The sequence below is a fragment of the Melitaea cinxia genome, chromosome 11 (genome assembly GCF_905220565.1).
Source record: "Melitaea cinxia chromosome 11, ilMelCinx1.1, whole genome shotgun sequence".
NCBI classification, from domain to species: Eukaryota; Metazoa; Arthropoda; class Insecta; order Lepidoptera; family Nymphalidae; genus Melitaea; species Melitaea cinxia.
In genome coordinates, this window is record NC_059404.1 from 9,209,741 (window position 1) to 9,237,356 (window position 27,616).

General features: G+C 30.9%; 3 protein-coding genes across 3 annotated transcripts; 1 reads left to right on the forward strand and 2 right to left on the reverse strand.

Moving 5' to 3' along the window:
* Nucleotides 1-1,310: 1,310 nt before the first annotated feature.
* On the forward strand, nt 1,311-5,173 carry LOC123657934 (ATP-dependent RNA helicase DDX18-like). Its single transcript, XM_045593418.1, has 9 exons — nt 1,311-1,572; nt 1,680-1,829; nt 1,911-2,075; nt 2,182-2,320; nt 2,655-2,817; nt 3,027-3,179; nt 3,782-3,949; nt 4,789-4,966; nt 5,076-5,173. Exons 1-9 carry the CDS (start codon nt 1,326-1,328, stop codon nt 5,096-5,098), a joined length of 1,386 nt encoding a protein of 461 aa, XP_045449374.1. The 5' UTR covers nt 1,311-1,325; the 3' UTR covers nt 5,099-5,173.
* On the reverse strand, nt 5,165-21,636 carry LOC123658057 (ATP-dependent RNA helicase HAS1-like). Its single transcript, XM_045593540.1, has 12 exons — nt 21,351-21,636; nt 20,733-21,090; nt 20,481-20,582; nt 20,097-20,216; nt 19,644-19,904; nt 19,158-19,307; nt 18,256-18,420; nt 17,997-18,138; nt 8,544-8,703; nt 7,389-7,541; nt 5,922-6,092; nt 5,165-5,594 (listed from the first exon to the last, which is right to left on the reverse strand). The coding sequence occupies exons 2-12, from the start codon at nt 20,857-20,859 to the stop codon at nt 5,367-5,369; spliced, it is 1,779 nt and encodes a 592-aa protein (XP_045449496.1). The 5' UTR covers nt 20,860-21,090; nt 21,351-21,636; the 3' UTR covers nt 5,165-5,366.
* A 2,104-nt stretch (nt 21,637-23,740) lies between these two features.
* LOC123657935 (probable ATP-dependent RNA helicase pitchoune) lies at nt 23,741-27,616 on the reverse strand. The gene is made up of 7 exons (XM_045593419.1): nt 27,480-27,616; nt 27,242-27,406; nt 26,724-26,865; nt 26,224-26,383; nt 25,607-25,759; nt 24,450-24,620; nt 23,741-24,233 (listed from the first exon to the last, which is right to left on the reverse strand). Exons 1-7 carry the CDS (start codon nt 27,586-27,588, stop codon nt 23,964-23,966), a joined length of 1,170 nt encoding a protein of 389 aa, XP_045449375.1. The 5' UTR covers nt 27,589-27,616; the 3' UTR covers nt 23,741-23,963.

Sequence of the window (27,616 nt, forward strand, 5' to 3'; positions counted from 1 at the left end):
ATCTAAACTAATCTGTGGTCATAATGCAAAATCAGTAGAACGGCCCCCTAAAACCTAAACCTAATATCGGTATACGACAAAAATAAAATAAAAAATTCAGTAAAAATCATTTGTTTATTAAATTAAAATCTACTAACGCTTCTTATTTACACAGAAGACACTCCAATATTTTTTTGGTTTTTTTAGGCCACCTCTACTCTATAAAATATTGGATTTAACCACAGAAAGATAACGTTATTTTTTACAAACTTTTATTTAACTTGCAATGTATGTATATGTATATATGTATGTAAGTTTGTTCGGGTGAAATCTTGCAACTCAATTTTGAAGCAGATATCTTTAACCAATTGAGCTGAAATTTTGTATACAAGTTCGATTTAGACGACAATGCATGGTTAACTTGGTGACGTCATTCTAAATCTAATATGGCCGCATATGTAAGATGGTGGACTAGTTATTTTTAATGCACTTCTACAATATGGATATCAAATGAAAGGGCTCGCTAACAGTAATTCGAATAAAGTGACGTCAGTCTAAATCCGATATGGTGGACTAACTATTATAATTAAGTTTAAATACGGGTGAAACCGATATTGGTATCATGATAATAACATTAATTTTAATACTAAATAGTAAATTCGAAAATATTTAAAAAGAAACACGACCGAAATTAAAATTTCTTTAAAAAACTGTACGTATTAAAATAAACTTAAGTTCACAGTCATTAAGTTCAAAATCGCATGAGCATATTCGACAACAAAGATACACCTATAGTACTTATAGCCATCTCTTTTTATCCTACGCGTAAGCGTATCTATGACCTAAAGGTTGTAGATACCAGGTCATAAAATCCCAAAAAAAAAAAAAAAAAAAGTAAGCGTATCTGCGTATTGTGTTACGTTATTTGGCAAAACGTTTATGCGCCGGTCGTTGTGTCAAGTTTTTGATAAAACTGCGTACGTAAAATAATCGTTACATTCGTATCGGCGAAACGTACGTGGTTATTCGCTTCGTAACTAGTTACGGAAACCGATTACGTTAAATAACGCCCACCGCTACTTCAGTTAGTTCAGTAACTGAAGTTTAGTGTTTACATCCATAGAGCAAGTACCGTAATGTAATTGATTGATTGGTTTAATGGCTTTCAGGACCGTAATGTAATATCAATATAATATATGTTTACATCGCGATGACAAATGTCAAGTCGGGCCTAATAATAAACTAAATCTTTGAATTAAATTCAAATTAAATTATTATGACGGTGTAGTGCTACGTATTGAATTTTCATGTTTTATCAGTAAATAATATTAATATTTGAATTCAAAATGAATGATGAAGAGATAAATCATTATAACTTCAACATGTTGGAAGGTAAAATAGACAGTCGCTTATTAAAAAGCTTATCAACAATGGGTATAGAAAAACCAACACCCATCCAGGCTAAAACCTTGCCTCATATACTGATCGGCGAAGATATAATAGGAGCTGCAAAGACTGGTAGTGGTAAAACATTAGCATTTTTAGTACCAGTTGTAGACAAATTAATTAATTTAGGATTTTCTAAAAATAAAGGTTAGTGTAAGATTATGCTTACAATCTTTAAGCATGAGCATTAGTAATTTAAAGGTATTTTAGAAATATATTTAATATTAAAAGACTAAATTATTGAATAATTTCAGGTGTTGGTTGTTTGATTATTTCACCTACAAGAGAATTGGCACTTCAAACCAATGAGGTTTTAAAGAAACTTCTAGTAAATATTCCATTAACTCATAGCTTAATCATTGGTGGTGAGAAGAAGTTGAAAGAAGTAGTACTATTGCAAAAAGGTTATTTTATTTTTCTAAAATTACTTACAATTATTAAGGTAAGTAATATGAATAACTCTAAAACGATTTCAAAATTTTTAGGTGTTAATATAATAGTTGGGACACCGGGTCGTATCTTAGATCATTTAGAAAATACAAGGAACTTTAGCTATAAAAATCTAAAGTGCCTCGTCTTAGACGAAGCTGACAAATTACTCGAAGCTGGTTTTGAGAAGCATATAGTTGGAATTATTAAAAAACTTCCAAGTAAGTAGAAAACAAATTAAACAATATAATTTTTAAAAAATATATCAATTTCTTTAACTTTTTCTTAAAAGCTTGATTTCATGTTATAAAATTATTATTTTTTTAGGTAATAGACAAACTGTCTTGTTTAGTGCGACAATTGATGATAAAATAGAAAGCTTAGCAAAGCTAGCATTAAAGAATAATCCAAAAGTAATAGCTGTAAAAGATTATAAACAGTCAACTGTAACAGGTCTGCAGCAAGGGTATGAATAAATATTATTTTTAGTTTATTTTTATATTATAAGAAATGCAGACTATACCATCATATTATTTATTTTTGGTGTATCATTTTTTTTTTACTATTTTAAACCAACTCTTTCTGACATCAACAAACACAAAAAAATATTTAATTTGTCATTCGGAAGTTATGTGCATACATACACTAAAAATTAAAATTGTTTTACATGTTGTTATAAACATAATATGCATGTATTCATCAAATCTCATGCTATTTCAAATAATTTTAGAACATGCCTTAATTTTTTTTTTCTGAATTATGATAAAATGTGTTTTAATTTGATTACATTTCTTTTCAAGGTATTGCATTTGTCCAGTCGAAAATAGAATATGTTGGTTATATAAAATGCTCAAAAAGAGTAAAAAGAAAAAAGTAATGGTGTTTTTTTCTTCTTGTAAATCTGTTGATTTTCATTATGAATTCTTCAAAACACATTGTAAAGCATCAGTACTAAGTATACATGTAAGTTATATTTTATATATTATTGTATAAGAATGTTAAGTAAGCTCTTTAAAAAAATCTCTGACTTTCCGATGATTATTGTTTATTTATTCCTTCTTTCTTTTAATTAAAGTTTATTTATTTTGTGTACTTTACAAATGTGTTTAATTTTTAGTTTTATTTTATATTAATTACTTTTTCAAATTCAAGCAGTTTTTTTTTTATTTAAGGGTAAGCAAAGTCAACCAAGAAGGAAAAATTGCTATAACACATTTGTTAATGCTGACAAGGGGACTCTATTTTGTACTGATGTAGCTGCAAGGGGCTTGGATATTCCATCTGTTGATTGGATTGTTCAATATGATCCACCTACAGACATGAAAGTAAGAATTAAAAATATAAAATAATACTCATAGGATTACTTGTTAGTAATCCTCTGAGTATTTCCTCTTGGTCTAATTAAAAATCTAAATAATCGCAGAATATTGTTACATATGTACAGTAATCAAAATTGAAGCATATTCATATCAAAATGTATATGTGCTGTAGTATAAATTTCATATTTTTCCTACATTTAGTGGCTTGAAGAAATGGCAGCATGGTTAGGTAGCAACTTGTTTGACACCACAGTCCTGTGCACCTTTGGTCCTACACTTTGTTTTTCTCCTCATCGACATCCATCCAGCACTATCCCTATTTCTTTTTCCAGCTGAGTTCTGACTTTTATGAACTAGGTAGTTACTAAATTTAAGGGAAAGGGAAGGGATTGAAGGAAAAGTGTTCCAAAAATACTTTTGAAGCCGTTGCACTTCTATCACCTAACTACCACTCCCATGTTATAAATTAACCAAAACGAACAGGCAGATACACCAGCAACTTTTGTTAAGTATAGCCTGCTGTAGTACATCTAAAAAAAAGTAGGTTCTCAAATCGATTATATTTTTTGTTTGTTAGCAATGATTAAGTTAAATCTTACATTTTATAGGAGTACATACACAGAGTTGGACGTACAGCAAGAGGGTTGAATAGCAGTGGCAATGCAGTCATATTATTAAGACCTGAAGAAGAAGACTTTATTGAATACTTGAAGAGGGAAAAAGTTTATTTAGATAAATATAATTTTGGAGATCCACCCGTAGAAGTGCAAAAAATGGTATGAGACATATGGGGGCGTCCATAAATTACTTGAGGTGTTTTTTTTAAATTTTCTGCCCCTCCCTCCCCCCTGGTGAGATGTCGTGAGATTTTATTCAACCGCCTCCCCCAAACCCCTAATCTCACGTGAGATTTTTCAAAATGTGGGTTTCTTACGTAAACGCGTTGGATTGTTATTGTAAAAAGAAAAAAAAATTACTTCAATTAGTTTACTAAAGACTAGTAATCAGACACAATAAACAAATCAGACAGTCAGTAGATGTATAACGTCGAAGTATGAATGAAACTATTTTCTTTCGAACGAATTAGTGAACGATCTTAATCGTATTACGATTACGCTTAAGATTAAATCTTAAGCATATACAATCTGGATTAAATAGACCAAAAAAAGTATTTTTTTTTGTTTCAATCAAAAAAATTGCGTGATATTTGCCCCCCCTCTCCAACGTAAGATTAGATGAGATTTGACTCGACCCCCTCCCCTTAAACATCTCACGTATTTTATGCACGCTTATTATCTTGTTCAATAATTAATTGGAAAAAATATATATATTTCATACACGACAAGTGTTTATTTTTAAGACTAATGTATAAATTAAGTTATAATTTCGTTTCATAAATTTTTTTTTTCAAACAAAAAAAATATTATTTCAATTGACCATGGTTCCTGAGAGCCTGAATTTTAATAAATTTGATTACGTTCAACTTAATGAAACGACGCGACAGTTCTCTTTTTATAAAATGTATTTTATAGAAAAATGGTGGCAGTGTTGGTAAAAAGGTTAAAAGTAATCACTTTTTGAATTAATTAATAAAAATAAAAATTTTAATTTTTAGCTTGAAGATCTCATAAAAAAAGATGGAACTATGAAAGTTTTAGCACGGAAAGCGTATCTTTCATTTTTGAGATGTTATAATAAACATCCACTTAACAAAGTGTTCAATATTAAAAAACTGGACTTAAAAGCAGCAGCTAAAGCTTTTGGCTTTATTGAGCAACCACATGTTGATTTCTGTATCCTTTTTAATATATTGATAAATTTATAAAATACTATGTTAATTATATTTAAGATTTATTTTAAAGACAAGTATAAAATGTAATTTCTTTAACTATAACCTTACAGTAAAAGCTAGGAAAAGGATTTGATGAAAAAAACACATGATCGTCAGAGTAACATTATATTTTGTGATAAACATAATAAAACTATATTTATAAAAACAATAATTGTTTTATTGTAAAATATTTATAATTAGCTCTGAAGTTATTGTATGAATCATACATATCCATTCATTCTCATATAACTTCCACAAACAAGTTTTTCTCTTATAACTGACAACAATAACCCAAATTACAATCATTTTCAAATATAATATACAGCTTATGGCATTTTTCTTTGCTTAATTTTGGCTAGATGTTAGTTTTCTCTTGCTCTCTTTTTTTGCTTGAAACCTTTTGTAGTGATCTTCAGATTAACGGGTGGTGGTCGTGCAAAACCAAATGATTTAGCAACCAACGCCAAGTCTAAGGTATTAATATCATATACGTTTTTCAACCGGTGGGAGTCATAAGACCTTAGGTAGCTTGTGTATGCGTCTTTAGCCAATTGGTTAAGAGAATAGTTTCGCGCAATCAATTTTTCCAACTGAAAAAAATATACAAAATTTTTATAAATATTCTATTCTGAATCTTTCAGCTTTGTCTATGTTGCTTAATTAAATATCAATACTTAGTTTTAATTTAAATACCGTTAAAACTATTACATTTTGAACATAAATTAATGTAAAATTGTTATAGTAGGAATTAAAAATTTTTACACTGAGTTGCACGAAACAAAATTAAAATTTAAGTAGTGATTAAACTAATTTAATCGCAAGAATTGTATGAAATTCTTTTCAAAATCTTTTCTTTTCGTGCAACGCAGCGTTAGTCAAGAAATAGATCAAATGTGAAAAAAAAAATGTTAACAAACCGATGCTTGAATTTCAAAACCCTTGTCCCAAGAGAATTCTAATTCATTTAATCTGATCTTAGCCCGTTGCAAATATGCGAGAAATGTATTTTCTTCACGTCGTAAGAATAATAAAGCCTGACCACTTGTGCCGAGGCCTCTTGCAGTTCTACCAACTCTGTTAATGTATTCCTAAAATAATTACACAGTATTGATTATTTATTTCAATGGAGGTTGCCGCGGCATACAATAAAAACTGTCTAAAATATCTCATAACTGCTGCTCTAATTTAAACTAAAAATCGTACACCAACCTATTTTATATTCTTTTAATAATTAAAAAAAATCGATCGCCATAGTTTAATGATCATACAAAAGCAAGACAAGTTTGTTGTGCTCATAATTATAAAGAGCGATGGCTAACTTTTTTTTTTAATGAAATCCAAAATGTACAGGTACAACGCCAACTCAATTTCAATGGTGCCCAATTTCAATGGTGAGAGATTAGTACGATAGTGTGCAAACTTTTCTTTCGCATCAACGCCGCTTTACGTCACTGCTATCGATGGGTGCTGTGCGCATTGAAGGCAAATCATAAGTTTCCACAATAAAACAACTTGTGTTGTGCTTATTATATATGTATATGTATACTAGCTGACCTGACGTACTTCGTACGGCCTTATTTTTTTCTTAAATATAATAATTACATATCATTACATAGTATAAAATAAAGTCGCTTCCCACCGTCTGTATGCTTAGATCTTGAAAATTACGCAACGGATTTTGATACGGTTTTTCTTTAGTAAATAGGGTGATTCCAGATGAAGGTTTATATGTATAATAAATGCATAATATAGTAGAGGAACAGTGATAGTTTTAGAGGTTTCTAATGTGATGTAAATAAACACAGTTTTTGCGTAAATATTATATTTATTTTGTTTTATATTTAGTATCAGCATTACACCCGTACGAAGGCGGGGCTGGTCGCTAGTATCAAAATAAAATATAGCTTATCTTTCAAGTTGGATCAAACTGCACACGGTGTGCAAATTTGATTAAAATCGGTTAAGTAGTTTAGGAGTCCATCGCGGACAATCAACGTGACGCATAATTTATATATATTACTAGCTGTACCCTGCGCGCGTTGCTACGCTTTTTATTTATTTATTTTTGGCTCGTACCAACTCAGAAACCTTTGTGGCTCATGCACAACACTGCTGAAGATCATGACATGATCAAATGCATAGTTTACGATTCTATAAAAGACATACAGACATACATTCATTTTTATATATATAGAAGATTATATCTGATCAGAATGCTATTCTGTCTTTGTTGCACATCACACCGATCTATCGTTATGCCTCAGGCGGCCGTAAACCATTAAGCCGACGTACCCCCACTACTGTTAAACTAAATGTCTCAAATCATTGATCTTGTATTAAAAAAAGTAACGTTTTTATCTTAAGTATGATTTTGTAAATCTTACCCTAGGTTCATCAGGCGGATCGTATTGTACGATCCAATCCACTGCTGGGATATCTAAACCTCTCGCGGCTATGTCTGTGCAAAGCAAAATAGCTCTCTCTGCATTACAGAACTGGAAGAAAGTTGTAGTTCGCTTTGCTTGTTCTTGTTTACCCTGAAATAATGTTTAAATATAATATAATTTTGCACAAAGCAGTTTATAATTCGGAGCGATCATTTAAGTTCGCAGCTCCAGGTGTGGCTTTACATGACAACACAAATAGTATGGATGGATACATGAATGAAATTTAATATTTAACAGTGATACATGTATATTTGACTAGCCCGTTGGCGCAGTTTGTAGTGACCCTGCTTTCTGCTCCGAGGGTTGTGGGTTCGATTCCCACCGCGAGTCTGGGTGTAATATAAATATTTATTTATATATGTATTATTTATAAGTATGTTTATCGAAAAAAAAAAAAATGTAGCTATATACCAGTCGGCTGTTACCTATAAGTATTAAGTTGCTTACTTTAGGAACAGACGACCGTGTGTGTATTGTGTAAATATTTATTTATTAATTTATTTATATCAAAGTAGTGTACGGTCGGCCAAGTGGTGTACCAGTTTTGATTTAGTTTCCTGGTCATCGAAAATTACAACAAGGTTCGATATTACTGAAAAAGACATAATAATGACGTAAACCTAATTGATAAGTATTCACACGTCATTATTATACATGACATTTTAAACTCTATTAGGTATAAATAATATCGTTATTAATAATCAGATAAAGACAGCAATAGAAGTTGTCAGATCGATCTGCAAGCGAAACTGATCTTTATCACCTATGAATCTGCAAGCGGCATTCAACCTTAGGGTAGTACACCACTTTCTTGGCCGACGGTACATAATATGTATAACTTAAACAGTCCATCTACACGCAAAATAGGCGCACGGAGACGTCGAGTTGCGAAAAATGGCGCGTTAATCGTAATCATCATCAATAGTCCATCTATAGTACATATCTTACGTACATGTTATGAAATTAAAAAAAAAAGTTGTTCTCATTTAGAGTCACAATACGTTTAGTTATTCGTAAATATCTCTTATATACAAATATAAGCATCCATACAAATATAGAAATAAAAAAAGAATTACAACTTAGCAAACTTACATGGATGGCCATGACAGGTAAATCAATGTAGTTGAACAGATCATGGTGAAACTGTACAGAATTACATGTCGAAAAAAATACCATCACCTTCCTTTTGAAACACTTTTTAAGAAATGTGTAAAGAACCATCATTCGCTTGTCAGGGGGACAATAGAAAAATCTGAAACAATCGATATAAAATTGTCATATCTATTTTATAAATGCTTATTTTTACGTACATCACTTTATTATACACTATTGTTATTTTAAAAAATGTTAAAAACAAACCAAATAAAGTTAGATAGATACTGTCCAAAAATTGTTTAGAAAAATTATATTAAAATTAACAAATAAAGAAATCGACGCCCCCGTGCAATAAGTCGGTAATCGAAAAAAGCAAATTTTACAGGAAAAATAATTTACTGTTTTTCTTGAATAACTTTCTAATCTCTGGGAGTATTACGGTCATTGATACATCAAATGAAAGCTAATTTTTTATGAAATGCTATTTTATCACCTGATTTAAATTAAATGCATCCTGTCGGCTGCAATATGAAAAATAAATTTTTACAGTATCGAGAAAAGTTTCATTGTTCTGCAATAGTAACTAACGGGATTATTGTGGAAAATTTATGAAGAGTGTTGATTTGTAACAGCATACTATCGACTTTTATAACGTTTATTATTATTATAGCTAGTGAACGTAATATATCTTAACCAAGTTATTCTAGTAATTTTCTATATGCAAGAAATACCGTATAAATAAAATACAGTACTAAATAGAAAATTTAACAACAATTTTTTCATATTACCGTTCATAACAAAAAAACCTTTGAAGAATATTAAACCAAGGTTTTTATTTGAAATAAATTTATAATTATGAATTTAATCATTTTTATTATATTTAAATACAATTTACATAAATTATAGCCAGAATCAACGATATAAATGGAATATAAGAAACACACATTGAATAAGACGATTAACAAAATCATTGTGAAATTCTAAATAAAAAGCAATACAAACATAAATTTAAAAAATCAACAACTATCCTCTTCATTTCTGTCTGTGCGTCCTCATTTTTAGTAAATGATAACGACTTATAAAAGGAATGAAAAAATCACGAGATAGTGCCATTTTTACATAAACTCATTAGATCTGTGTGTAAAGCTTTGGTGAATGGAATGGGCTGGTGGTATACTCGCTGCAACTCAATGATACCTGGAACTATAGGTGTAACTTGTGTTCGTTTACGTCCTCGCCGTCTAATATTTAAAGTAGATTGTAGATTAGTATCAAGTTCGAAATATACGTCTTTAAAATTGTATCTAAAACAGTTTATTTTCCCGCAAATGTGTCGCTTTAGCCTCCATTACGTCCGCCCAGTGGATTATCTCTCCATCTTTATCTCGCCGCCAATTATTAGGTTCTATAAGTTGTTTAATATCATAGATATCGGATTGTTCAAGTTCTTCAACACAATTCTTTTCGCGAGTTACTTTAGAGTTCAAAATAAAGTTATGGTCGGGAGGGAATACCACTTTATTCTTTAAGAGGGCGTCGAGCGCAAGACGCTGGTGCAAATTAGGTATTTTACAGCTTGTGTGCGTAACGCACTCACACAGCCATGCCTTTTAGCCGGCCATCAGTCGGTAGCGCGGTAAAACGAAGTAACTCATGTTTTTAACTTTCGCAATCAAATTTATTAGTAAATTTAGAATTTTAGTATTTTGCTTGTATGTGTATTACAAAACGTAAATGTTGTAATGATAGATGTTTGTTAGGACCTCTTTCATACGAAAACTAAAAGTAAATTTTGCTTTCCTGTAAGTAGGTATAGGTACACAATTATAGTTTATTTTTGAAGTGAAAACTGTGTGTATTAAATATTGTCACAATCTTGTACAGCCTATAATATGTTTAAATAAAAAATCTTATCTTACTAATATTATAAATGTGGAATTGTGTTTGGAGTGGTTTGGATGTTAGTTACTCAATCACGACAAAACTACTGAACGGATTCAATCGGATTTTTGATTTTTTAAATATTCTTTATTAAAATACAAATAAAAATGGTCCTGACTATTTACGATAAAGTTCATATTTTTAAAGATATGGATTTTTAAATGTTCGAAAAATCTCAAATTTGGGTCTCAAATTTTTGATCCATGAAAAATATATTTAAAAAATAAATAAACATAAATTTTTCTGTTTTTTAAAATTCTTTATACAATAGTGAATAATATTATTTATAGAGATTAAAATAAAATAACTTTTAATCAGTTTAATAATAAATATTTTTTTGTTATTAAAACAGAAATTAGTACTTGATGAAATTATCAAACGAAGGTTATATATGTAGAAATATTAAATAATGAAACAAGATTTAAAATCAAGTATTTATTTACTATCAATATCATTTTTATATATTATATTTTTAGATATGTTATTTGTGATTCTTTACTTCTTATTTCTTTTAGTTATTTGTTCTTGTTCTTTAGTTGCTTTTCGTTTTTTTATTATTTCCCTTTCCTTTATTGCATTAAGAATATAGTCTGGTTCTTTAATTTCCATTTGTCTATCTAACCTAGAGTCAATGATTTCTGGAAGCAAACAATCAAAATAAAACCTTGTTAATTTTTTTTCCATTTCATTCCAAAACGCTTTATCTTCCTGAATTATTTCAATTTTCATATCAATGTCCGTCCAAACAGCAAATATACAAGTTTTTCGACGTGTGACATGTATTTGCCCTTGAGCCTGGTAGTACCAGTTATGTTTCTTGTCTAATTTTACAATACCGTTTTTTTCTACTTTCCAGAAATTAATTTTTTTCATCTTTATACCATCGTCAACACTCATTCCTTTGGCTGAATAAGGACATTTTATTTCAACTATTTCTTCCCCTAAGAGACCATCTGGACTTGCACCTAAAAATGGTAACTCTGGATCTATAAATAAACCACATCTTGTGATGGGTTTTTGTAAAATATTCTCCAACTGATTACGAGCGAGATGTTCACATGTTTTACCATATTGAATAGATTTGACGTGATCCAAATCTTTTCCGGTCACTAAATCTTTGACTAAAGGCCCGCATTTAATGAGCCCTCGTTTACATACTCTTCCAAAGGTAGAAGCCGTGAGTCGCAATTTACGTTCTTGGCGCCACTCAATAGATTCTCCTTGTAGAATCGTTCTTCGTTCTAATAAGTTGCGGTCTTCAGCTGATAAAGTAATGTTTTTCAAATGTTCATTTTTCGCAAAATCATAATCAGCTTCACTCAAGTCAGGTTTTTCGCAAGACTCACCATAATTTTTATCAGTTTTAGAACACCGTGGCTTGACTGTAAAAGCTTTATTTAGTCTACGTTTCACCGAAGCTAATCTTTTTATGTTTCGTCTATTTTCCAGTCTTCGTACTAATTTGTTTGGACTTCGCAGTAAAATTTTTTTGCTCAAAAACGTCTGTGGTTTACCGGAATTAAAAGACACTACAGATGCTGCGCATCTCCCTCCGTATGATTGTCTTGTAGAGTAATTAATTCTTTTACCGCCGATAAACTTGGCTATAACGCTGTTGAAAATTTCAGCAATATTGCTATTCACGTTATGCATGAGACTTGTTGCATTATTCACTAGCCTGCATGTGAATTTCATTATATCAATGAAAATATGGCCTCCTTCAGTACTTTTCATCGCTGGAACTAAATTATCTTCAGTTGATGAATCGTTCGATGACAGTTTTTTACAATAATATGACTTGCATGAGATGTGATTACCAAAAACGTGGTGTGGCGCATTTAGCAAATCTTCCTTCAGTTCTACAACTTTTTGCTGAAAGCTTTTGTTTTCTTGACTACTGATATGTTTTATAGCACCCGTGACGGAACGCCTAAATCGCAATATATTATTTTCAACCGCTTTTCGATACTTGAGTGGATATCTGGTATTTCTGGTGAGATCATCCAATTTTGTGCAGTAATTCCGTAGTAAATGATTTGTACATTCTATTTTTTCAACTAATAAGTTTCCGTAAGGCTTGGCCTTCTCTATTTTACTATATGTACTAGCATCTCCGTCAGCTATAAATTTCGAATATATAAGACCATGAGTTTCTACTGAAGTCTTAAAACCTTCAACGAGAGCTGTTGACTCCATGCCACTAGAAGATCCTGTGTAATTTTTGAAGCAAATGTGTTCAGGAATCGGTTTTTTTTTATTTTCAGCTCTAGCACAAACCATGCAGTACTTATTTTTAACTGCCATGTACAGTACTTTTTTTGTCCTGTACCCTATTATTACTGCTGCTCCTGATAATGCATTATAATTCTTTCTATAAGACCTCTTAGACCAGCATGCATCGGCGACCACCGTTATCATAGGAACTCCTTTTGCGTCCACTTCATTATTCAGTACAGCTAGTCGGTATTCTTCTTTAGCCGCTTCTTCCATGCTTTTTTCTTTGGCTAGTTCCCAAAGATCGCAAACTTTTTTATGGCACTTTGCGTACAATTTATCGGACATGCATGGTATATTAAGAGAAGCTGATACTTGTTCTAAGCCTGAATATCCTGCGCCTATGGAGATAAAAGCACTCACCGCAAAATCATTAATATTTAATTCTGAGGAGCTATCTGGATCTTTACAGTTGTTCAGTTCAAATTTTTTGTTACACATTTGGCAACTAAAACAAAATTTCGAAAGAAAACCTTTCTTTATTTCTTTTGTCATTTTCAAACAGCTCAAGTTACAGCCAAAGGCAGAGTTGTGATTTGAAATATCAAGAAGTTGAGTAAAAAGATAACCAAAATCCACGATCCTATTTCCATCGATCGCAAATTCTTTATCACCAATTACAGACTCGTGATCGCATTCTGTATTCTTCAATACCACCTGCAAATAAAAACATAATGTTATTTTCTTTTACATCTCACATGAAGAGTGTATACTGTATAGGTAACCAGAACAATAATTTAATATAATACCATGGACGAACTTATATCGTAACTATAAACTTACATCGTCTTTTGCAGTTTCACTAATCGACTGCAGGTTGTTTTCAGTGACACTGTAAAGAAATAAAGGATAAGTAGGTATAATAGAGAAGAAATAGTACCTATCTAAAAGTAAAGATGGCAAAGCTATATATTATAATACTAGCTGTTGCCCACAGCTTCGAACGCGTGAACTTAGATTTACAGCCATATACGAATTGATGATGATTATCATATAGGCAGAATACATTTGTGTCTGTGAAACCATAGAAATACACATGCAAAATTTCAACTCTAACGGTCAAGCCGTTTAGTAGTTGACATACCGATAGCAGCGCCACCTACCGGGTCCAACTATATTTTTAAATTATCCAGGAAACCATCTAAATACCCGTATAAAATTTCAACCCAATCGGTTCTGCTGTTTAGAAGTTATGTAAAAAGGATAATTCTTACTACCCGTTGCCCTATTACCCGTTTTCCTATAGGAATGAAGCATTTTCCCGCGGTAAGGTAAAAAGCAGCTTATGTGCATTATGCATAATGCCAGCTTCTAATGGTAAAAGAATTTTTCAAATCGGTCCGATAGTTTCGGAGCCTATTCAAAGTATAGATTAAACGCAATTTAAAAATAATTAAAAGTTATAAAAAATTGTGACGGAAGGCTAATTATGATGATGATGATGATGAAACGCAATTCTAAATTTACTAAGTTAGTACTTACTTTTTAGGTGAAATTCTTATTTTCTTAAATCGAGTTTTACACTTTTTCGTAAAATATTTGTCTTTTCGCTTCCCCATTTTCACTAAAACAAAAAAAAAAACTATGTAATATTAAATTCTTTCGAACATCAATAAAAATGATCTAGTAAATCAAAATTTTAAAAAGTATACATACATACCTTTTGGCTTTGTGCCGCTGTATACGCACACGCTAGATCGCGATGAATATTTAGGAAGCGTCGCTCGACAAACTGACGTGACCACTCCTTGAGCTCTGCTGGGCGACTGAATTTTTAGGAGCGCGCGTCGTGAATTAGTTGCGAATGCGCGCGCCCATAGTAATAATGTATGGGAAAAAACAGCCACTTTTTAAAAAAATCGCAATAAATAAATGTAAGAAAACATCCAAAATGTAATGCGGTCAAACTGTAGTGTAAACTTTGCTAAATTGATTCAATCGAACTTAAAATATTTTTTTGACTGTTAGATGTTGAATATTAACTAAACGCGGACATGCTTTTTTCGATTTTTGTCTTACTTTAGATGTGTATATCACTATTACCTACACATTATTTTAAAAATTGGGTTCGGTGTAATTGTAAAGGTGCTTTCATTTTCATGCCAACAAGGTATATTTGATGCCTATTATAAGAATATTTTACTTGCTATCTACTTAACCAGGACAGCCTTTCGAGCCATTTTTGCTCGATACAGTCTTAAGTTTCTTTCAATGTGTGCATACATGAAATCTCTCTCATTCTGGCTGTGTCCCGTTTCGAAAAACCTGTGGGTAATAGAAATGCCTAGTAATTTGGCAGCATAAAGATATAGAGTAAAAATATATCTATTTTTATTTTGCCCATAACATCTATCAGAATAAAGTGAAATGTGGTAATGCCATCTTCGTGGTTAGTTTTAAAAAAAAATTAGCAAAGCGCTACCTATTTCCGTACTACCTCTTTTTGCTATTTGGAAGTGCCATACATAACAGTAGCCTCTTTTTCTAAGAGCGTCAAAAACTACAAAATTATACAGTATATTTACGCTTGTAGTGAAATATACTCACTTCAGATTTTGGTATACTTAAAACTTATTGTGAATCAAAAATTGCTCTCATAGAACTATTTTTATCAGCAGTATCTATTTTGCCTTTCTAATAATATCTTTTCTTTCTAAATGGTATCTATGTTTTTCCTCTAGAGACGCTTTAACCAAAGGATCAGCTTGATCAAATAAGAACACGAAGTGCATTGATCCTTTTTTGGTTTTAAAAATGAGTAGTTGTAATTTGTATTATACACAGTTTCATATTGGCATTTTGTAGCCATTGTTACAACATTGTAATTTTAATTTGCAAACCACTCAGTGTAAAAGCGATACATTTTTGAAATATTTAAATTTTCTGAAAGATATTCCCGCTCAGATGTTTTCCGAGTGTAATGCAAATCTACTTTTGGAAACAGTTCAATATGCGTTTTAATACTTAACTCTGTAGCAGTACTCATTTTCCGAAGTCTGTTATTGTGAACTCCCCTGTTATCTTTAAAGCCCTCATCTGATTTTACCTTCTTTAATGCTGTATACACCATTTGTTCCCCAATTTGTAATGTATTAAGAATTTTTTTTACAAACTAATACGTCCTCGTTATTTAAGGAAAAATGATATTTTAATGTTTGAAAGCGATTGTTTTTGCGTTCTAATGACATACGTTTGATGGTATCAGTCTTTAGATGTTTACTTAAATACAACCACTGAAGTTCCCGATCAACGAGACTATAAAAGTTATCGAATATGCGTTGCCTCTCAGACGAAATAATTTTTTCACCACAACCCTTTTTACATGCGCACGAGAGATCTAAAGATTTTTTAGGATACCTTTTTTTAGTTACATCTTTCGTAGGCCTCGCCGCTGTTGTTCAGTTTTTATTTTTCTTACAACGCCACTTATTTTTATCCAGTTTGCGTTTCCTAGTTAGTTTTTTTTTCTTTGTTTGATTTAGCTGGTTTATCCTGGTTACTTGTAACCCTTTCTTCATCATCTGTGCATCTTGCCTCAGAAAAATTATGTTCCATTTCAATCTTGTCATCACCCTCAATACAATTCCTTGGTATGTTTCCTGTTAGTGTCACATCAGTTTTGTTGCAGCTTTCGGTTTCTATGTTTTGGTCTGGTTTTAATGTTTCATCTTGATCTATAGTAGATTTTTAACATGAAGTATGTATTGATGCTATATTACTGTCTACAAATGTTACATCATTTGATCGCATAAATCCTTTTTTTTTTGTTTTTGAAGTCATCAAATATTTATTTGATTTCTACATCTTCACCTAAAATTATAAATTGAAATATAAGAAGTAGGAATTTAAACGTCTTCCTTATTTAAACATTATCTTATTTAAACATTATCACAGAAATGAAATTATTACAACATAAAACAACAAAATAGTTTTAATAGGTAGAATGAAGTACTTACTCTCAAAGTCATCTAATTTGTTCACCAAGAACAGTATACTTACACGAGAATTTTTTAATTCTCTAGGTTTTCTCAATTCCATCATAAAATACTAATTCAAGTGGTAAACAACAGTATCCTATACAATCCTCATTCACACTTACACATAAATACACTTATAATAATCAGAATACCATAAAAAGAAAGAGACAATTGTATATTACAAATTATCTGATGATGAAGTAAACATAATAATGTTGAATACAGATATATATAGACATGGTCGAATTTGAAACGAATAGTAGGTATGTTAATGTTACAAAACATTTTCCTTTCTAAAAACTTTGTTATTTGCTATTACTGATTAATATTTTACAAATTAAATACGAAATAAATATGGCATATGCGTTTAAAGGAAATTACTGCAAATTATTCACTACAATAATCCAGTAATAGCAACTTACCGAATACCGAAAAGAAAAACACTTATGTATTAATGTGTAATGATGTTTTTCTCGTCATAAATGTATTTACAATTTCCCTACAACAAAGTGACTATTCCAAATATCTCCAAAAATGTAAGTAGGAAAATTATAAAAAAAATTCACAATGTGTATTCCGACCCATAGATTACGATTTTAACATAACAGCAAAAAGTCCTTAATAGCACATTACTGACTTATTGCACGGGGGCGTCGAAATATTATCAATCTAAAATTATAATCTTTCAAAAAATCTTCATAAATTACATGAATAAATTTATTTTTAAGAATATAACTTCTCAATATACATCACCATCATCATCATCACAGCACCCTTTAGCAGTCCACTACTGGACATAGGCCTCCACAAGTTTACGCAAAAAATGGCGTGAACTACTGTATTTTGCCCATAGTCACCCCGCGGGGCAGGCGGGTTGGTGACCGCAGGGCTGGCTTTGTCGCACCGAAGACGCTGCTGCCCGTCTTCGGCCTGTGTATTTCAAAGCCAGCAGTTGGATGATTATCCCGCCATCGATCGGCTTTTTAAGTTCCAAGGTAGTAGTGGAACTGTGTTATCCCTTTGTCTCCTCTTACGACATCCACGGGAAGAGAGGAGGTGGCTACATTCTTTGATGCCGTAACCACACAGCATACAATATACATACCACTTAAATAAATAGATAATCTTATGTAAAATAGGTCGGAGATCAGAAGTGTATATATAAGGGATAGCCGTTAAAATCTTTTGCATTCGAACAAAGTAACTTTTCTTGCTCCATATTATATAAAACATTATATGATGGTCTCTATTAACTCACCCTTGTTCCAAAGTATCCACAGTAGCTCGTTCACTATGGTTGTCAACATCCACATACAAAGGAATAAAATTTAACATACTCGCTATAAATTCCTCAACTCTTTTTGTTTTTGTCACACTAAAGAACATGTTAAGTCTGTATGCTGGAAGAGAAAAATTTTGTGTGTATAATTTTCTAAAAAAAAATTCGATTTATACCATGGACCATTATGTGTCCACTATCTAAAATTCTGAGTGATATGAAAAAAAAAAAAACTTACAGCGAATTGATTTAGCAATATATTTAACTTCCTCTTCAAAACCCATTTCAAGCATTCTATCTACTTCATCAATTGCTAGACAAAATACATTTTTATATATGAAATCATCTGTGTTCTTCATATGGTCTAGAAGACGCCCTGGAGTAGCCACTACTATTGTGGTTCCTGTTAAAAAAAGTTAGAGTATGTAAAGTACAGTTTCATCTTAAACTGCTAGTCATTTCTTTTTTTAAAAGAGAATGTTATTACTATATGTTATATATGACTACATAAAATAATTATAACTGTATTCGATTTCAGTAAACATTAACTTTTAAGAAGTGAACATCTATACATATAATAAAATGGTAGGAAAGTCAAAACTGTACATTGAATATTTTTTTAAAAGAATACTTAGGGTGTGATCTACAATCGATACCGAAGCAAAAAATATAGTTTTTAGAATTTTTGTCTGTTTGTCTGTATGTATGTCCGGGATAAACTCAAAAAGTACTGCATGGATTTACTTCAAATTTGGCACGAATATTATTAAGAAGTCGGATCAAAGATATAGGCTACAAATTATCACGCTATCACCTACAGGGAACGAGCAGAGAACCTTTATTTCTTCAACGCATTCTGTAACAACGTGTAATCTAACGACGCATATTTGAATGTTGTTATTATGTTAATAATCATGCTATAAGCCAGCTTCATACTATAAATAAAAACATTCTGTAGTATATTTAGTATCAGCATTGCACCCGTGCGAAGCCGGGGCGGGTCGCTAGTATAAAATAAATTATAGATAACACATGTCATGTCTAAGTGTAACAATATTTTACTACTATACAACTGTAACTGCATGCAACAAAGCATAAATTAAAGATAAAAGTAAAACATATTAATCAAGTATTACAAACCATTTCCAAGTTTTCGTTCTTCATTGTTTTTATTTGCCCCACCCATAACTAAGCCATAAGTATGATGGTTGTATTTCATCAATTCCATCAATACACCATATGTTTGCATTGCCAGTTCTCTCGTTGGGCAAAGAATAATAGCTCCAGTGCCTAGAAACATTTTTAATATTTATTTCATTTTACTTAATATTGCAAAGAAAAATATTACAGTTTTATCTCATATATTTTTTACACTTTCCCTACATGATAACTATAAAATAAATACAGATATGTTTCAAAAAATGACTGATTGATCTAATTTGTATTTGTTTCAATATGATAGAATTTACCTTCATTAAAATTTCAATACTATTCAAAAAGGTACTGAGTTTTTAAATTTCCACATTGAACAGCTATACCAATATGTGTATGTAATAATTATATATGTATAAATACAACAAAACATTTAATTATACTACAAAGAAGTTTTACTCTGTGATAGCTTACCATTTCTAGGTTTGAACTTAATATTGTATACAAATTGAATAAGTGGTATGAGAAATGCAAGGGTCTTCCCTGAGCCTGTTTTAGCTATCCCTACTACACTCGTTCCTTCCAGTAGTGGCGGTATTGCTTTTGCCTGTATTTCAGTCATTCTTGTGAAACCCATGTCTTTAAGGGCCTTAAGTGTTGGCTCACATAGTTTTCCTTCTAATGATGAAAACTCTGGGAGTGATGGAATACTTTGATATAAATTAGAACCTTGCACTGAAATAAAACATTGTTGAATTAAAATAAAATAATAATGTTGTTTAAGATGGATAAAGCACTATATTTAGGCTAAGCATATAAATATTGATAAAATATTCAGGCAGCAGCAGCTTATCAAATTTTATAGTATTATATATCAATTATATAGTAGTTATTTATTTAGCTGAGTTAAAAAAAAAAACTTACATTGATTTTCTTTTTTCTGTTTAATTTCAACATTCTCTTTGTTGTTTTCCTCTTCTTCAATACCACTTTCAGGGACTGATGCCTCATTAGGTTCTGTTTTAACCTTCTTTTTCTTTTTCTTTTCTGCAAAAAATATTTTTATTGTATTGGCCATACAGATGTTTTGCGTGGTCTGGGTGTTTGTGCAGTCCTTATGGGTCACCCCACCGCGCCTCGGAGAGCATGTTAAGATATTGGTCCCAGTTGTTATCATGTATACCTGATAGCGATTGTTACTCATAGTAGGGAATATATCCACCAACCCACAGAAGAGACTCTTCCGATTCTTCTTTTACAAGGGGAAAGAGGTCTATGCCTAGAGATATTACTGGCTGAAGTGTGACTTACTTTTTTCTAATGAAACAGAATCATTTTCAATGTCATGAACTAGTGTTTTTAAAGATTCATTTTTAAGGGCTTCTTCAGTTGAAGATGCTTCCACAGATTGTTCTAAAAAAATATATATTATGTAGAAATTAAAAAGATAATGTAAAAAACAAAGTTCAAACAATACATAAGTATTCCTTATTTAATTAGTTGAATTAAGGTTTTTTTTTTTAACAAAATATATCAAACAATTATTAATTAAAATATTATTACTTTCTTTAAGCAATAAGGTACTTGTTTGGTTCTCCTGTACCGCATTAGCTTTGTCAGTGATTACTTTCAATTTTTTCTTCTGAAGTCTCTTGAGTTTTCTTAGTAAAATTTTTTCCTGAGTCGGCATTTTGTACTTTAAAACATGCACATTCGAGTTTATAACACACTTTTCACTTTTTTTCAATTTTATAATCTTGTTTGAAGGCTTACAGTTGTGCCTTATTTTATCAGACTTATTATTATTAATAAAATTGCAGTCACAAACACATTGTTTTTCATTTAGACCTTAATCTAATTGATTGATTGGTTTAATGGCTTTCAGTTATGCCAGAGAAGCACAGTTGATTCCGACCTTAATCTAAAAAAACAAAGAAAGATATATGACATCCTATTCCTTATAAATATAAAACTTTTTATATTACTGAAATTTTGGAGCATGGTACTTTACAGTACAGCGTGGTATTTTACAGTGGAACATTTTACAGCATGCTTTTTTCTCTCAAAGATAAGAGAATGAGAAATAAGACTATCTGTGAGAGAACGAAGGTAAACTTAGATTATTAGTGTGGATTACTGGAGTTTGTTAGGAAAAAATAAATAAAGAAACTGATAACTTACCAAAACCGGCTCTAATTATATAAACCAATACACTAAGGCACTGACAAATAACATACAGAAAATGTAATAGGCAAAAGCTACACAGACAAATGTTTTTAACACTCGGGTTCAACACGACTCAGCAGTCACGACTACCGCAAGCGAAATAATTAAAATGAAAGAGCTTAACCGTATCAGCATGGTAAATAAAACGACAGTAGACTACAACCAATGATGAATGAACCAAACCAAAACGAAAAACTACAACAACATGCTTTGATCACGCTTATTGCTTTGATTGATAAAATGACATAAGTTCTTGGTGTTACCTTATTATATAGGATTTGCGATATTGTGATTGGCTGGTTGGCGAATTAGTTAATTGTCTTTGGTTACTTTTGATAACGTCTGTCAATTTTAATGTCACTACCACGTGTTTTATTCTTCATGTTTTATCTACGGTTTTTATTAACCGACCTCAAAAAAGGAGGAGGCTACTCAATTCGACCGTTTAAATATATTTATGTATGTTTGGTGATAACTTTGTCGTTTATGAACCGATTTTGATAATTTCTTTTTTGTTGGAAAGGAGATATCCCCAGTGTGGTACCATGATAAGGAAACCAGCATCTGATGATGGAATCCCAGAGAAATCGAGGGAAACCTCTGAAAATCGTAGTGACAACTGTGATTGCACTTGTTAATTTATTTCGTCTAGTTACGTTGTATTACTTGTCGATGTGATGATTGAAGTCGGTTTTTTTTCATTTGCAAGCAAACACAGTTATTTGCTTATTGCCTTTACACTAGATATTCCCTTCCAAACGCATAAAACTTTCGCCACGTGCCAAAAGTTTCCGTGGATGAGACATTCATATGTCACTCAACAACAAAAATCTTATAATACCTAATATTTAACAGCCGCATAAATTTCTCAGGCAAAGTTTTAATAACTCAGAAAAACTCTTCAAAACCCTTATCGTAGCCGCACAACGATTTTACAAAAAATTTAATAAGTTCTAAATAACTCTTCTGGCAGAGTCCCAAATCTTCAACTTACTCTGACTTATTAAATCATATAAAACGTTTCTTTGACTTAAAAATAGTCTTTCAGAGTTTTTAAGAGAAAATAAAATTTCAGAATTACTATTCATACTTAGTAAAGAAAATTAAATTTTCCATAAGGGCACTCACAGGAAAAGAGGGGAAGGCTAAATTCTAGATTGCTGCAGCCACACAGGAATATACGATACATATACCATACTGACATTTTTTTTTATAATTTTTGTGTCTGCCTGTTTGTTCCGTTTAATCTCTGAAAGGGCTAGACTGAGGGGCCGAAGGGCTTTTGACAGGACTTTCACTGGCAAATTGCTGATGTAATAAGGAGTAAAGAGTTAAGAAGTAAAAATCAACTTTTAATATTATTGGCATTTTATTTACAAATAGATAAACACATTTATTTTGTAATTCATTTTAATAATATGTATGCTGAAGATACATATTATATATATATTACTTTGGCAAATGAAGGGATGATATTGTAACCAATGCACAAAAAATCTCGATAACTTTTAACAAATCATTAAGAGGAAAGGATCTGGACTGTTTTCTCTCTGTTTCTGGATAATGACACTAGATCAAATATTTTTGTGACACAGAACCTTTTGCTGCCATGACCATGCCCCTATGTTTTGTTTTTTTTCATATTCTTATTATCATAGGAAGTAGGAGACTTCAAAAACTCGAAATATTGCATAATTTTTTGTACATTTTCGGACACTTATTAAAAAAAATATATATGCATATTTTCAAAAAAATGAGAACATAGGGATATAGCCGAAGGCTTCTTTTTTTGTAAAAAAAAAAAATTAAAAAATGCCATGTTTTGAGGAGAAAACAGTCGACTACGAAACACTGTTTTGGTCAAAAATTATCTACCTAAAACGGTCTGAGCTGCAGTTGTCCCTTTCTTGCTGTTTGGGGGATAGGTCTGGGGGAAAGAAGGGTTAAAGCAATACGTATATACGCCAGCGAAGTGATGCCTCATAGTCGATAACTATATCGATACACAAGTGATGTAATTTTTAGTCGATATTTTCTAAAATTGGTATTAACAAAATTAAACAATCTCTCTTTTCATAACTACAATAAAACAGTATTCGTATGCGGTTTTCATTGTAACACTGTGCAAACCTGGCCTAACAAAGAGTTTAGCTAACAAATAAAAATGATAATTATGGTAAATAATTATGTTGTTTGTTTTTGGTATCAACTAAAGGGCTCAATACAAGGATTCCAAAAAAGTACAGTGAGACAGAAACATTTTATTCAAATACCTATTTTTCAAAAGTACCCTTTCCTCTTAAATATAGTTTGTTAACAATTAATACGAAAAAAAAAAAACACAATTTATGATTTTTGCTCAATAAACATGTTAGCCATAGCGATTAGACACCTGTAACACCATGGGTATCACAAGCCTATAATTGCGACACTTATGTAAATATTACATATTAACAGATATATTGTACACGTATCACTACACACATACACATACATATAATACACATATCACTTTCACAAGTTTTTATCTATGCAGTTTATTTGGATAATTGAATTGTACAAAAATATTCAGCTCAATGAGTTTTTATGGTTTCCTTTTTGCTTATAAATGTTATTTTTCTCCCCTCTTTTCTTTTTCTGCTTGAAACCTTTAGTGATCTTCAGTTCGACAGCTGGTGGTGTGGCGAATCCAAATGATTTAGCAGCTTTTGCTAAGTCTAGGGTTTCAATATCAAATATAACTTTCAAGTGATGAGCATCATAAGCCCGTAGGTAACTCTTGAATGCATCTTTAGCTGATTGATTCAGTAATTGGTGTCGTGAAATCAATTTTTCCAACTGAAAAAGTTTATTATAAGTTATATAAATATAATTCACAAAGATAATAATGCTACAGACTTTAACTATCTGTATATTTTTAACCTTCTAGTAGGAGATAAGAAGAGGCTGATTAGAAAATACTTTTTACGAAAAAATAATGAATTTGAAAGTTAATTGGTTTTTAGGAGTATTGTAGTCGAGAAATACACCAATAGATGAGTCAGATATACAAACCTGCAATTGAATATTAGACACTTTTTTCCAAGAGAACTCAAATTCATTTAATGTGACCTTAGACTGTTTTAAGTACCTAAGAAAGCCCAACTCTTCAGGTCGCAAGAACAACAGAGCGTGACCACTAGTTCCCAGACCTCTCGCAGTTCTACCTACTCTATGAATATATTCCTGAAAAATATAATATGTATATCATTAATCATATTTAAACTATGATGTTAAAAATACATACTACGAGTACAACCTATATTTTATCGTCGTAATCTAAAAAAATGTATTAATCGATCCCAGAAAATTTGTAACTGTAAAAATTATACAAGTTAGAAATTTGAGAAATTTAAAAAAAAAAATAAAACGATATAAGATATAAGAAGTTTAGTTTATTTATTCTGTTATCAAATATTGTTGTACCAATTAAATATAACTAATCGATATCAATACATATAATAAAATGTAATGGATCGCTGTCTGTACATGGAAGATATATGAGAAAAGTATTATTGGGAACTTTATCAGCGCAAATAGCACCCAAAAAAATAATTGTTAGAATTTTTTCTATTTGTCTGTGCGCTTGTGCACGCTAATCTCAAAAACGGCTTATCCGATTTCGATGTGATTTTCACTAATATACATATTGTGGTAAGTTTCACTTAACATTTAGTGTTTGTCTCATATCAATCGGTTCATAAATAAAAAAGTTTTGCCAATTTAAAAATTACGTTGAGCATGTAAATACCTTAAACACGAAGTCGCAGGCACAGCTAGTTTATAATAAATAAATAATAAATAAATAATAAATAAATAATAAATAAATAATAAATAAATAATAAATAAATAATAAATAAATATCTTATAACATATGTACACACACGGTCCTGTGTTTCTATTGTAAGCAACTTAATGCTTGTGTTACAGGTAACAGCCGCCTTTTATAACTATATTTTTTTTAATAAATACACATAGAAATAATACATATATAAATACAAATATTACACCGACTCAGGCGGAAATCGAACCCGCAACCCGTGGAACAGAAAACAAGGCCACTACAAGCTGCGCCAACGGGCTAGTCTTTTATATAATATATAAATAAATTATATTAATTATAGATATGTTTAATAAAAATCTAATCTTTTAAATATGACTGAAACTATTACCTTAGGATCATCAGGTGGATCATACTGTATAATCCAGTCCACAGCTGGAATATCCAAACCTCTTGCGGCTACGTCTGTGCAAAGAAGTATACCGCTCTTTGCATTACAGAATTCGTAGAATGTTGTAGTTCGCTTTGTTTGTTGTTGTCTACCCTGAAATAATATTTAAATATAATAGTATTGTAAGAATTGCGTTTTTGTAAAGCGCTTGTATTAGAGATAATTTTAGTTCGCAACTCTTCCGCGAAGCAGCACGTGCATTTATCCCTTCAGCCCACTTTATAAAAGAGCAATTTAAACAAGTAAACTTCCAAGATCAAATGTACACCTACTTTATGCTTTCATAGACAATGTTATTGAATTGTGATATTTGTCTGAAATCTCCGATATAAAAACTTAGTGTCATAACTGTAACTGTATGGTACCTACAGAAAGCACGTTCCATTGTAATTTTTTAAGCCAAGGTTGATATAAAATGTCTTTAAAAAAAAATTCACCCATTAAAAGGCATAAAGTTGTTTTCACTTTAAATATATTATATATGTATAAAAATAGGTAAACATAGGTAGCTACTTTAATAAAGTTTTTCTGCTAAGGCTATGATATAAGTAACTTACATGGATGGACATGACAGGAAGGTCTATGTAGTTGAACAGTTCATGGTGATACTTCACAGACATACATGTTGATAAAAACACCATTATCTTCTTTTCCATATTCTTCTTAAGAAACGTGTAAAGAGCCATTATTCGCATTTCAGATGGACAAACAATATATCTGAAACAATCAATAAAAATATAAATACATTTACTTCGGTAAAATAAAATAAAAAAACATTTTATATTATGCATATACTGCTAAGCCGCTATGAATTTCAGTATGAATGTATAACTTTTCTATAAATGGATATGATGGGAATGAGTATAAATGGGACGTAACACAATTTTTGGTAAGGCTTTAGATTAAGAACCGTCGAATTATCTAACTTCCAAATTAGACCATTTATCAACATAATTTCGTTACTAAAAAAATAACTCTAGCCAAGCCCAAATTTTTTAGATTTATATTAATATTTATGTTCAGTATAATGATAAAACTATAATCTCTATTAACTCACCCTTGTTGTAAAGAGTCCACAGTAGCTTGTTCTCTATGGTCATCAACACCAACATACACAGGCTCATTTTTTAATGCTAAAGCAGTCAATGCTTCTATTTTTTTAGTTTGTGTGGCACTAAAAAGCATGGTCTGTCGGCGTTCTAAAACAAAAAAAAAATACTATTGAATATTTGTATTATGTAAATATTTAAAAAATTAACATGGAACAAAAATGTTTACACGTTTATATCACAAAAATCGCCACTTTCACTCATTTAATTTAAAGATAGTATATCATCAATATAATTGATTTTAAAAATATTTTAAATTTACATTCTTCATTTGGTTATAAGTTATAAATGCAAGTATTTATTGTTATATCATTTATTCTTGTTTATGCTATTAATGGTGTGTTTAATTCTCAATTTTAATTAACTTATTAAAGAAATGACAATGATTTTTATCGTCAACATGCTTGGTGATGATAATTATAAATATATATAATGCCTTATATATTAGTATAAGAAGTTTACTTACTAGGTAGTAATCTAACAATTTGTTTCACTTCTTCTTCAAAACCGATCTCAAGTATTCTATCAGTTTCATCAATTACAAGACATTGTAAATTTTTGAATACGAAATTTGGGGTATTTTGTAAATGATCTAGTAGGCGTCCAGGTGTTGCAACTAATATGTTTATGCCTGTAAAAAAAAAAATACATTTTTTTTATCTTGTACTGAAAAAGAACTCGTGACTAAGGTCAATATTACAAACCTATTGAAAGCTTTTGTGCTTCAGCGGTTCTATTTGTTCCACCCATAATTAAACCATAAGTATGATGATGGTATTTCATTAATTCAACCAAAACTCTAAATGTTTGCATTGCTAATTCTCTAGTCGGGGAAATAATA